The 13859-nt window shown below is 49.7% G+C and overlaps 1 protein-coding gene across 1 annotated transcript in view; it reads left to right on the plus strand.

Moving 5' to 3' along the window:
* LRRC24 (leucine rich repeat containing 24) overlaps positions 1–3932 on the plus strand; it is a 56589-nt gene extending 52657 nt beyond the window's left edge. Inside the window, exon 5 of the mRNA XM_018569763.1 lies at positions 2272–3932. Coding sequence (XP_018425265.1) covers positions 2272–3278 — 1007 coding nt within the window. The 3' untranslated portion in view covers positions 3279–3932. The remainder of the gene's footprint in view (positions 1–2271) is intronic.
* The last annotated feature ends 9927 nt before the right edge of the window (positions 3933–13859 follow it).

The raw sequence follows: 13859 nt of genomic DNA on the forward strand, positions 1-13859 counted from the left end.
TTTTAATTGTAAACCACCGTCGACCCCCCCCCCCCCCCGGGGTGAAATGCGTACATTCTGAATTACGGCTCCAAATCGGCTTTTGCTATTTTCAACTTTTCCCTCCTTGCCGAAAACTGACGTTTATAAATGTCACTCTCTGCTCTGCCATTCTGCTCGGCGACGTTTATAAATGTCAAGGTAGAAATGCCAGATCTCCGCCCCCGAAAGTGCCGGCGCCGATGGCTGCGAGTCGGGTACGGATTTGGCTCTGAACTTTTTCTGATCGATGTGAGGCGCCCATTAGGCACATGGCAGGAACTGTAAGAAAATTGGCTTTTCTTTAAAGTTTATTTTTCTTAAAATGATTTCCTTTCATTTCTACGAGCAGAAGAGATAGGAAGGATCGCCGGCAGGCAGGCAGGAAAGAGAGAGTTATTTTCCTTCTGCTGGCTCTGCTCTGTGTGGCTCACCGGCCAATAAACTACCCCGAACACATCCAGGGAGATTTGCTGAAACCGCAGAGAATTGTACAATTCGTGAATCACAATTGTCTCCATTACCAGTCTGTGTAATGAATGCAAATATTCAGGTGAATTAAAAAAAGAATGAATCGGCAAGACTTCTGATTCATTCATGGGTAGTAATAGTCTATTAAAGACAAGGAACTTCTCCTATTTGGTTTCTTTTGGTTTGTTAATCACCATTGAAAGCAGTTTTTCTGATATCTAATTGATAAGTGCCAAAACAATTACTTGTTGATCCTGCCAGAAATTTTGTGAGCTGATAACATAACCTGCACAGCTGCTGTAGCCAGTAGCGTAGCTATAGCCAGCCCAGACGGCTGCTATGGGGCCTGGGGGTGGAAGGGGGCCCCATCAGGTTGTTGAGGCAAATTAAACATAGACCATGTGAACAGGGGCGTAACTAGAAATCACAGGGCCCCATAGCAAAATTTTGTATGGGACCCTGTGATCTCTAGTTACACCCCTTGCAGAGCCCACCTGAGATCCCACACAGCCCATCTGAGAGTGACCCTGCAGAGCCCACCATAGACTCTCTATGGTGGGCTCTGCAGGGTCTCTGGTGGGCTGGTCACACCCCTGAAGACCTCTTACCTGTTAGCCCCGATCTGCTGTCAGCATCCTCCTCCACGGTCGCTGGTGGGCCCCGTCTCCTCCACCGCCACCGAGCCCCACCTCCTCTTCTGCTGCCGAGGCCGGGCCCCAGCTTCCTCCTCTGCAGCTGCCTTCTGTTACTGACTCAGAAGCGGCTGTGAGGAGGAACGCGCACAGGTTGTCAGAGATCTGAACAGCAGCGCGTTCCTCCTCACAGCCGCCAGTGACAGCTAGCAGCCTGAGATGCCATAGCGACCCAGGCAGCCTGCACGGCATCAGGGGGGACCCCTTTGTTCCTTGTCCTGGCCGGGTGCCCCCTATGCCCCAGGCCCTGGGTCTCTATGGCGATAGTTCCGCCACTGCATGTGAAGATAACACAGTACTGTATCATTAAAGTGACATTAAACCCTTTAGATTTTTTAAGATAAACCAATACTGTAATGTGCGCCTTACTGTAATCCATGGTAGTTTCCCTTCTCTTTGCTGCTCTTCCTTTTAAATCCTCATGTCTTCTCATGCTTGGGGAGAACTTCCCTTTGCAGCTGAGTGCCTCTTCCTGTAGTGCTGGCTCAGGTTGTGAACCTACACACAGCCACAACCATGTAGCCATTCCAGAGACAAGGCAGTCTGCTGCAAAGGGAAGTTCTCCCCAAGCATGAGAAGAGATACGGATTTAAAAGGAAGAGCAGCAAAGAGAAGGGAAACTACCATGGATTAAGTAAGGCACACATTACAGTATTGGTTTATGTTAAAAAATCTGAGGGTTTAATGTCACTTTAAGGTTTGGAGTGGCTACAGTGTAGGAAAGCTGACGTCAGATACACAAGAGAAGCCTTTGGGATCTTGGTGTCGTTACTCAGCTCAGAGAGAGGTCGTCAGGGGGGCCTCCCCATCACATTTTTGCTATGGGGCCCCATGATCTGTAGTAATGCCCCCACTGTACCGCTGAACAGGATGCTGGCTCTTATTACTGTACTAAAAAAATATAACATAGATGACAAATAAAGAGTTATGGCAATACTGGTATTAAAGACACCTCTGAGCGCCACACACAGCTCCCACCACAACATTAATCTCCAGTTTTCATATTTTGCACAGCCCCAGTAAATATTGAAGACCCTATTTCATGGTTGTTCTGGAATCACAGACATCTATTTTCTTTTTGTTTCTCTAGACAACCCGTGGAGATGTGATTGCGCCCTGCACTGGCTCCGGGCCTGGATGAAGGAAGAAGGGAAACGTCTCCTGACCTCCTTTGATAGGAAGCTTATCTGCTCTGAGCCTCCGAGACTGTCCCACCAGAGTCTATTGGACATCTCTGCAAACAGCCTTATCTGCATCCCCCCAGTGGTCAGCGTAGACCCCATGGAGACCACCGCTCGCCTTGGGGATGAACTACGGGTCTCCTGCCGAGCTTCGGGCTATCCCCAGCCACTGATAACATGGAGGAAGGTGGCCCACGCTCGCGCGGGTCTCACAAGAGTTAACGCAAAGTCTACCGGCAGCAGAACCTTTGAACTGACCGAGCGCAGCGTCGGAGAACAGTTGGACTCGGACACCGGGAGCGGGATGCTCTTTTTAACCAACATCACCGTGTCTCACGGGGGAAAGTACGAGTGCGTGGCTTCCAACCCCGGCGGCACGGCTAAAGTGTTATTCCACCTGACTGTCAACCTGTCCAACCAGCAGTCTCGATCGTACACCTCGGTGGACATCAGCCACGAGCCGCTTTACGACATGGAGAGCATGGAGTTCAACTCCCTCAGCATGGCCACTCAGACAGCCATCGCCATTGGGATATCGCTTCTGGCTCTGACGGCTCTGCTGCTCATCGTGATGATCTACAGAAAGCACCACAAGCGAAAAAAGGCCAAAAAGGAGGAGAACATCTTGTACGTCAATGACTACTCAGACGGGCCCACCACCTTCGCCCAACTGGAAGAGTACAGGGATGAGCGCGGGCACGAGATGTTCGTGATAGACAGGAACAAGGCCCATTTCCCGACCTACAAGGACGCCGATGGGACGAGCAGCTTCGCCGGCCTCCCGGACCTGGCCGAGCAGCTGACGGAGCAAGGGACGCAGACGCTGGTGGACGAGGCCGAGCGTCCAATGAATGACCTCTTCCTAAACCAGGGCTTTCTGTTCCAGCAGCAAATTGCTTACGAAATACATTGTTAAAGGGCAAAATATAAAGAGGACGAGAGCTCATGGCCATCGTGTGTTGAGGACGAGGAGGGGGGGATACAAAAAAAAAATCCCTCCACAAAGCTGCACATTTTAATACCGTCTCCATTTTCTAAGGTCGTACGTGTAAGGCGGTTGTTTCATAGTTTAATTTTCTGCCCTCTAGTGATTTTTTTTTTTTAATCCCTCATTGTGAAGTGTCCTTGCAGTCTGACACGTATAAGTGGCAGCTGGTAGGGAAGAGGTTTCCGCAGATAGACGTAGGAGATCTGACAGGCAGAAGCCCCCGACATTCAGATACATGTCAAGCAAATCTTCCTCCCGCTGGCCCAGATGTCACCGGGAGAGCTTTCAGATTGCTGTCTTGACACGAAGAGACGCCAGACAACGTGCTGGATGGCGGCGAGCGAAGGGGCCGCGCCGAGCTCTGTGACAGCAATCTTCCAATGTCATATAGTTACTTCAGCTGCGATGTGAGCGGCAACGACCGCTGAGTGATGGAAGACATTCACTGCTTCTAATACATCGGGAAATAACACATTCCATCCCTGCCGTCTTCAAAACGGGGGTTTTTTTTTTTTTTTTCTATCAGACAAGCTGTTCCGCAGCGTACTTGGGAAGCAGAACCGGCAAGTGGAAAAGTACTAAGTACATGCCAATAATGCAATTCACTCAGCAGGGCAAAGCAGTATAGTGGTCCTTCTGGGTCATTGCAAATTCACTGCTGTTGCACAATGTCCCCCTTCACACCCGTGCTCCAGAAGGTCAGCAAATGAATGGGTCAATAGGCAAATATGTAGCAAATCGCATCATCAGATAGTGCCGCGGCTGCACCGCATCATCATAATGTAATGGTCCTTCTGAGGGCTAATTCCTTATTTAGATTTATTATACAATACAGACATCACCTATAAGGCTATATCTATTTGCTGATCAGGGGGTCAGAGAGGTGCTGGGGAGGGGACTCAGAAGCAGAGCACGGCACACAGAGATGGACCAGAAGAAGGTTCAGAGAAAACCTTTACCAGTTCAGTTCTAGCTGATGGTCCACAGGGAATAATCCATCAGACAAAGCACATGACAGGTTGGGATTCGCTGGATCGCCGCCGGAGCAAATCTTAATAGTTCCGCTTATTACTGGCACTAAAGCTTGCCCAGGGCAGAGTTGACGGCACAGCAAGACTCTAAACGTTTCCGTAGTGATTAGGCGGCCAATGTATAAGCTTGAAATCTCCTTTTTTCACATTTAATGATGTTTCACCTGTCCAGCTGTCTCAAAAAAAGGCAAAAAATTCCCTCTTCCTGTCATTTTCACTGCCAAATCCATCCTGTTATGGATCTCATCCTGTACATTGTTTACAAGATGATTTTAATTTATTTGGAGAGGTGGGGGGAGATATGAGACCCACAATTTATTATTAAGGGAAAAGGAGATGAAACATACCTGAAGATGAGATCATGTTTGTTTATTTCACCATTTTCTGATAATGTTGCCATTTTCTGCTCACTTTTATGCACAATTTATAACATTTTTACCCTGAACTGGTCACAACAGTCTCTGTACAGAGGAGCTTACACTCTAATGTCCCCCCCCCACAGTCACATCAGTCTCTGTACAGAGGAGCTTACAATCTAATGTCCCCCCCCCCACAGTCACATCAGTCTCTGTACAGAGGAGCTTACACTCTAATGTCCCCTCCCCTACAGTCACACACTATCATTATACATACATATCACTCTGACATATACTGCAGCGCTGTACAGAGAACACTGAGCCAGTCACATCAGTCTCTGTACAGAGGAGCTTACAATCTAATGTCCCCCCCCCACAGTCACATCAGTCTCTGTACAGAGGAGCTTACACTCTAATGTCCCCTCCCCCACAGTCACACACTATCATTATACATACATATCGCCCTGACATAGTCCCATTGATCAGTCCTCCATGACTGCTGGAGATGAAACAATTGGGTTGCGCAATGCTCATAAATCAGTGGAGGGATTTAGCCGTTCGGAGATCCATTTGCTGCCGCGGAATTCAGTATTCCCCCTCCCCCCTTCCCCTACCATCCGTCAGGTCTTTTTTATAGTTATGTAATAATGTACCCCCCCCCCCGTTCATCAGAATCCTAAACTGCTGCCGAATAGACGGAGATGATCTTTGTGTGAGATATTTTGTTACTGACGGTTTTATTTGAAGTGTTTTATTTGGGAATAAAAGGTTTGCAATTACTTTTCTACAGAATAAAATGTGCTCGCGTCTCTTTCGTTTTCCTCTCTGGCTGGGTGAAGATTCATCTGCCGCAGTCAGGACACGATCTGTACGCAGGTAGAGGACGCCGCGCCGCATAGCGCCCATTGGAGAGCCGGGGAGCTGCGGCCACGTACAAGTGGAAAATGATGGAATGATGAGGTTGGGAATCCACTTCAATAATAAAAACATGGTGACCGGTAGCTGATTTTTGGAGGACAAAGGGCGTCATGTGACCCCTGAACGTTCACGTCTTACTGCTCACACTGGAGGACTTACCCCTGACAGTGAGGACCTGTCATGGCCATTTACAGCTAGACTTCAACCAGATATAAAATACACAAATTATTGCAGCTCGGTATTCATTACTACGTCATTATAAGTATCCGAATGTGACCTGGTATGAGCCTCTTGTCCCTGGGAGAGGAAGGAGCAGCACAAGGAGCCAATCAGTTGTGCTGCAGTGGTCACGTGCTATCAAAGTATACTGATAGAGATAGAAAGGTGAGCTCATCAGTCTTCTGCTTCTCCTTCACTGTCCAGTCACAGGCCACGGAGGGACAAGACCTTTAGGTCTCGTTCACACCTAGGCGTATTGCATATGCGCGTCTGTCGCGCATTTTTTTAACCGAAGGCTACTTGGCTGTATCTCAATGGAAACGCGCAACATAAACGGCCCAAAGTAGTACCTGTACCTTTTCAGGGGTGGGCCGTTTTGTAGCGCGTTAGGGACGGGCGGAAATACGCCAAGGTGGGAACGAGACCATTGACTACAACGGGATTTATATGTTTGAGCGTTTTGTAGAGCGTTCGTCGAGCGTAGAACGCGCTACAAAACGTTCAGGTGTGAACGAGGGCTTAGGTGTTACTGAGCTGCAGCAGATGAAAATCTTTAAATGGGATGATTCATGTCAATAATGCAATTCACTCTGCAGGACAAAGCAGTATAGTGGTCCTTCTGGGTCATTGCAAATTCACTGCTGTCGCAAAATGTCCCCCTTCACGCCCGTGCTCCAGAAGGTCAGCAAATAAATGGGTCAATAGGCGAATATGTAGCAAATTGCTTCATCAGATAGGCCCGCGGAAGCACCACATCATCATAATGTAATGTTCCTTCTGAGGGCTAATTCCTTATTTGGATTTATTATAAAATACAGACATGACCCCATAGGGCTATTGGCATATCTATTTGCTGATCAGGGGGTCAGAGAGGGGACGGGGACTCAGCAGCAGAGCAAGGCACACAGGGACAGACCAGAAGAGGGTTCAAAGAAACCCTTTACCAGTTCAGTTCTAGTTGATGGTCCACGGGGAATAAGCCATCAGACAAAGCACATGAGAGGTTGGGATTGCCTGGATCGCCGCCAGAACAAATCTTAATAGTTCCGGTGGCGATCCAGAGTCGTCCCGGGAGATGGAAATTCCCATGAAGGTAGAGTGGCTCCATCACACAGAGTCCTCCTAGGAGATGTAAATGGAGGTAGAGCTGTTCCAGGATATAGAGCTGTCCCGGGGGATGGAAATGTCCCTGGAGGTAGAGTGGCTCCAGGAAACAGAGTCCTCCCAGGAGATGGAAAGGTCCCTGGAGGTAGAGTGGCTCCATGAAACAGAGTCCTCCCAGGAGATGGAAAGGTCCCTGGAGGTAGAGTGGCTCCATGAAACAGAGTTGCTCCGGGGGATGGAAATGTCCCTGGAGGTAGAGTAGCTCCAGGAAACAGAGTCGCTCCGGGGGATGGAAATGTTCCTGGAGGTAGAGTGGCTCCAGGAAACAGAGTCGCTCTGGGGGATGGAAATGTTCCTGGAGGTAGAGCTGTTCTGAAAGGTGGAGTTGTCCAGAAGTTGGAACTATCTCATGAAATGGACAAGACCCAGAAAGCGGAGCCGGCCCCATAGCTGAAGCTCTCCTGGAAGGTGGAACTGTTCCCGAAGGTGAGGCTTGCCCCGTAGTTGAAGTTGAGCCTTTTTGGGAGGTGACACAGGGGGTGGAGCTGTCTTGAGAAGTGGAGTTCACACAAGGGGTGGAGCTGTCTTGGGAAGTGGAGTTCACACAAGTGGTGGAGCTGTCTTGGGAAGTGGAGTTGACACGGGGTGGAGCTGTCTTGGGAAGTGGAGTTGACACAGGGGGTGGAGCTATCTTGGGAAGTGGAGTTGACACAGGGGGTGGAGCTGTCTTGGGAAGTGGAGTTGACACGGGGTGGAGCTGTCCACAGAGGTGAAGCTGTTTTGGAAGGTGGAGCTTTCCACAAGAAGTAGAACTGCAGCTTCACAGGGGGTGGGACTCTCCAGGAAGAGGGGTCAGTCCCCATATTTGAAACCATCCAGAGATGTGTTTGGGCCATTACAAGAGAGGGAGCTGTAATGGGAAGTGAACTGTTACAGGAAGTGGAGTGCTCCACGGAAGGAAGAACTGAAGGAAGCTTCAGCTATCACTGCACACTTTGAGCTCACAATGTGCAATAGAAGCCACAGCAAGTCAGATAGATCCCAGCTGGCTCATTTCCTGGCTGGAGGACATCCAGCATCATCTAGGCTTTCCTCCTCAGCCTGACTGTCCCTGGCCCCGCCCCCTTTCATTCATTGGATTTCAGTCACGGAGGCTCAGCATCACATGTGTGCGTTACCTAATACAGCCTGCCTAGAAACACCCACTGCTCCAGAGCAACACCCACCCACCAAGGCATTTGGATATTTGCATAACTCCTCTCACTGCCTGAATCAGGGCTTAGGGCTCTTGAAAGGAGTACAGCACTCTGCCGGCCCCTCCCACCAGCCATGATCTGCCTGCATTGTATAGAGAAGCACAGAAAGCCAGCGATTGCATCCCCGGGACCACAATGAGGTATGCAATGAATAATAAATAAATAAGGATGCAGATAAAATCTTTCTGGACCCATCAGGGGCCCTTCCGGTATTATACAATCCCCTGAAGAAGGGGCCGGTGAGGCTCGGCTCGTATCTTTGATGAGTGGACGGCGGGGATCTTCCGGAACCTTCTGCAGATATTGACGATTCCTTTCCGTGTCCATTCACCTTCATCTCCATCAGATCTGCAGAGCACACCCACAGTGTAACACCCCCCCACACACGCCGCGGGCAATTGTACCGCGATCGCACACCCCGGGAAGGCAGCCAGCAGCGCGCTGGGAGGAGGGCAATGCATTGTGGGAAGGAGATGGGGAACAATGCGGCGTCAGGCGGTTTTCAGTGTCCCGGCGGCCGTATTTTTCAAACAGATTCTACAAAATATAACGAAGTGAACGCCGGCCAGGAGTAAAATATTCACCGATGATGGAGACGGGGTCGGAATTCATTTGGAGGGAAGATTGTAATCCGCAGGCAGGAAGACGCCCCGAAATCTCAACATCACAAACACGCCAAAGAAATACGGCTGATTACTGGTTTCAAAGGATTGCAAGAAGCTGACACCAAATCAAATTCCTATCCTTATTTTACACCTAACTATGTAATCTCCGGGGTCCTTGTGCTTCTCTATGCAATGCAGGCAGGTCATGGCTGGTGGGAGGGGGCAGCAGAGTGCTGTACATAGCTTCCTGAAAACATCACAGCAACCTACCTCAGTCCTCCTCTCAGGAACCCTCAGCTCTGATGCAAGCAGTGGGAGGGGTTATGCAAATATCGAAATGCCTTGATGGATGGGTGTCAGTCTGGAGCAGTGGGCGTTCCTAGGCAGGCTGCATTTGCATGGTAACGCCCACAAGTGAAGTTGAGCCTCCATGTTGGAAAGAACTAAAATGCAAAAGAATGACAGGGGCAGGGATAAGGACAGTCAGGCTGAGGAGGAAATGGCTAGATGATGTTAGACGTCCTCCAGCCAGAGCTCTATCTGACTTGCTGCAGCTTCTAATGCACATTGTGAGAAGCTCACAGTGTGCAGTGATATCAGAGGAAGAGGAGCCGGTACAACTGTGCAAGACTGAAGGGAAGGACGGAGGTCAGATAAGAGTGAAGGGGAGGACGGAGGTCAGATATAAGACTGAAGGGAAGGCCAGAGGTCAGATAAGATTGAAGGGAAGACTGGAGGCCAGATAGAAGACTGAAGGGAAGGACGGCGGGCAGATAAAAGACTGAAGGGAAGGCCGGAGGTCAGATAAGAGTGAAGGGGAGGACGGAGGGCAGATAGAAGACTGAAGGGAAGGCCGGAGGTCAGATAAGAGTGAAGGGGAGGACGGAGGGCAGATAGAAGACTGAAGGGAAGGCCGGAGGTCAGATAAGAGTGAAGGGGAGGACGGAGGGCAGATAGAAGACTGAAGGGAAGGCCGGAGGTCAGATAAGAGTGAAGGGGAGGACGGAGGGCAGATAGAAGACTGAAGGGAAGGCCGGAGGTCAGATAAGAGTGAAGGGGAGGACGGAGGGCAGATAGAAGACTGAAGGGAAGGCCGGAGGTCAGATAAGAGTGAAGGGGAGGACGGAGGGCAGATAGAAGACTGAAGGGAAGGCCGGAGGTCAGATAAGAGTGAAGGGGAGGACGGAGGGCAGATAGAAGACTGAAGGGAAGGCCGGAGGTCAGATAAGAGTGAAGGGGAGGACGGAGGGCAGATAGAAGACTGAAGGGAAGGCCGGAGGTCAGATAAGAGTGAAGGGGAGGACGGAGGGCAGATAGAAGACTGAAGGGAAGGACGGAGGTCAGATAGAAGACTGAAGGGTGAGGACGGAGGTCAGATAAGACTGAAGGAGAATGGAAGACCTGCAGGCTGCATAAAAGTGATCTCGGGAACATTTTGCCCAAAGCAGGGCTAAATGTAGAAAACAACTACCCGCCCGGCGCCCAGAACTGCATGTCCCGGGCATCAGGATATAGGAATTCCACACCCCTGCTGCCCCTCTCCTCCCTGCTGCCCCGAGGCCGAGCCTTGGTTGGCCTTGAGGGAAATCCGGCCCTTGTGTTGTGGAGATACAAATAGCGTTTTCGCAATCTTCTTTGTTATTACACATGATGAAGATCTTCTATCCGATCCGGTGACATGTCCTTCCTTCTTCCCACCATCAGTCCTTACTCCTGCACTGAACGGCACTCAGACATCATTCGGGGCTCTATTACTCAGACTGGCCTAATGACACACCCCCAGGGGGCAAGTCCATGACAGCCCGAGCTCAGGAAAAGTGGGTTGAATGACACTGGCTGTCATCCAACTCAGAAGACCGAGGACATCTAGTGGTGGAGTATAAGTAGTGCAGGGCACAGAGGGGGCAATGAGAATTATATGTCATTTACAGGTCAGCGCTTTAAATTTTGATGGCAGAACAATGCAATCTCCATCTCGCTGACCCCCCCACCCTGCACTGTGTTTTGGAATCCATTTCCCCCTCCCCCAACTTTAATACATCTCGTCCTATGGTGCCGGCGGCACTTAAGCGGATATTCAGATCTCACAAAGTCCCTTTAATGTCTCGTTTTACGGAGGGAGCGCGGACCCCCGGCTAATTCCCCATGTGATTGGGAGCGTTGCGGCAGAGACAGATGGCCGCCGCGTCTACAAATGAAGCCTTTTGATCTCTAATCACGATAAAAACTCCGCTAATGTAACCGCCGATCAGACGCCATTTAGCTTAAAAGCGAATGGCAGGCAACGCATCAAACGCACATTAAAAACCCGCTCTGCTAAAAGCTGCCGCTGACTTATGAGGAGAGACAACCGTACGGAATCCTCTCTCTCTGATTTTATACATTAAGATGCAATTAGGCCGCAGTGCGCCAGGACGGGTGGGGGGAGGGGCGGCCATAATTAATCTTAGCTTTCTAATTAAAGGCATCGAAATGATTAGACAATTGCAGAACAATAATCAATACGGTGACGGCTCGGTGCCGCGCTGATTGCTGGGGGGAAAAAAAGCCAAAGCTGCTTATTTCCTGTGCGATGATAATACTTTAGAGCCGGCGGTAATTTTCTGTCTATAATCTGAAAGGAGACACGCGTTATAATTCCCAAAGGGGTTTTTTTTTCAACCCAAGCTTGGGGGAGGGTTAGAACCCCTGTTGGGTTTTTATTGCTGAGCATCTTGGAAACATCAGCCGGTTGAAGTTGAGGTATTTCGGGTGTAGTTATAAAGCGTTCGCAGAGCCGTTCGCGCTGCAAATATCTGACTTGTTCATGCACCACCACATTATGGCCACTAGATGGTGCCAGGGAGCATAGGTGATTCCTGTGCTCCTCGGCTCCACCTAGTGGCCATCGTAATGCGCTGCGGATGGAAAAGTCGTGGTCGCAGAGCGAAAGGTTCTGCAAATGTTTTATAAATACACCCCACAGTGCAGGATATAAAGTGATATCTTCACGTGCTGGGAGGGTCACGCTCCAAGGACCCACCACCGACGTCTATTACTACCTCACCTGTACACTACAAAGGGTTTTATTGCTGTCTGGCCCTCTGATTACTTTTATGGGGCTGCAAAGGTGACATGAGAGACAATTTTCCGACCCCCGGGTGCGCAAGGCTCCTGACAAAGGGTTGAGTCGACTATGGTCCACCAACCCGAAGGCCGGCGGACCCTGATCCTTTGGGCACCTGCCGAAACAGGTCCCACATAGTACTAGGTTGGGGGGATCTCATGAAGAGAAACCCCCCCACAGGTGGGAGGAGACAGAGAACCCTATATGAGGGCACAGAATCTCCTCCCCCAATGTTGGGAAAAGGCCCCAAAGGAACCTGTGAAATGGATCAGAACCACAACTGGGTTCACACAAGATATCTGCTGCTGTTCCTAAATTGTTGTATGCGGTGCACCGGAAGAATCACACACGGACACAGGGACCAGGTCTATGACGCTTCTGTTTATTACGGTAAGGCACAAAGGTTTATATCTAGTGCTGTGTGCCAAGGTCATGTGAGCGTAGCGTCATCAGCTTCTGATTGGTTATGTCCATATAAGGTAAACTTCCTCCAGGAGCTAGACATCGTTATCTTGGGTGTAGTCCCGAGAGGAGGCGCCATATTAGTTTCATAAACTTCACACGATGTGAGGGGGGTGCAAATAGAGGAGAAGTCATTTTTATCAAGGAATGTCAGAAAGAGTGGCTACATATATATATATTAAAACAAATGGTCATTTTACTTGATTTCCATTACACCTGCATCCTCCCTCAGCCATCCGTGGGTCAACACTCATTGCCTATGCGAGAACCACAAAGGGGGGAGCAGGGTGCGCCAAAAAGTTAAGCAAACCTGCCCCCCCCCACCTCCCCCCCCTCCTTTACCATTTTATATTGTGGAGAGGATGGACACTGGCACTGAAAGCTTTAAAAATATTTGGATGGGGGGAGAATGGTTAGAAAGAGCCGAGGTCTACTATGAAACGAGAAGACGTGATCACATATAGACGTTTCCTGAACACGATTGTCTGAAGCTTTACATTGTGTGGATTTTATGGCTGGACTTCTGTTCCATGGTGAAACTATACAATGGCCCCTCCCCTAGCGCTGTGCAGGGGACTCCTTGCCCCGCATCCATAATACCGCATGGCTTTCGTCTCGTGATCAAGTACAAAAAAAGTGCGTCTTCTCCATCTCCATCCCATCCGTCCAATTGATGTTACTGCTGCGCCGTCTGGGAGAGCCGTAAGCGTTGGTTGAGAAGAGGCGTCTCGAGAAACGGCCTCCCGGAAATATATTAAGCTGATGTAGATGGTGATAGAAGATGATTTGCGAGCGGCCATAACGGCTTTACGATGCAACTCTGGAAATACATTCTTTAATCCACAGCAGTCGCTCCATCGGCATCTCAACAAGGTGACAGCTGTGGCCAAGATGTCTGCGCAATGCCGCCACACGGTGTGTGAGTGGGTAAAGAAATATCGCTGTTAGCTTTTGTAAGAAAGCAGGAAAATTAGAACGGCCACCAAACTTTATTCAGTCTTTACGGCTTTTGTCATTAGAAGATCACGTTCCTTCATGTGCCAATGTGCTCCAAGATGGGACTGTCACTCTCCTAAGGTCTGCACTAACTTGTCCTTGGCTGTCTTTTTGACTGGGGGAAGAGAGAATTGACTAGAACACATTCTGTCTGATTACATCCACCATTGGGATATCACCCCTCCAACATGACCCTCAATAAGGTAGAATATACTCTTCTCCTGACCTTCTCTCTACCTTTATGATTACACCCACCATCGGGATATTACCCCTTCAACATGACATCCATAAGGTAGAAGATACTCTGCTCCCGACCTTCTAAATACACCCACCATCGGGATCTCACACCCTCCAACATGACCCTCCATAAGGTAGAAGATACTCTGCTCCCGACCTTCTAAATACACCCACCATCGGGATCTCACACCCTCCAACATGACCCTCCATAAGGTAGAA

This window comes from Nanorana parkeri, unplaced genomic scaffold (genome assembly GCF_000935625.1).
Source record: "Nanorana parkeri isolate BGI_ZX_2015 unplaced genomic scaffold, ASM93562v1 scaffold1390, whole genome shotgun sequence".
NCBI classification, from domain to species: domain Eukaryota; kingdom Metazoa; phylum Chordata; class Amphibia; order Anura; family Dicroglossidae; genus Nanorana; species Nanorana parkeri.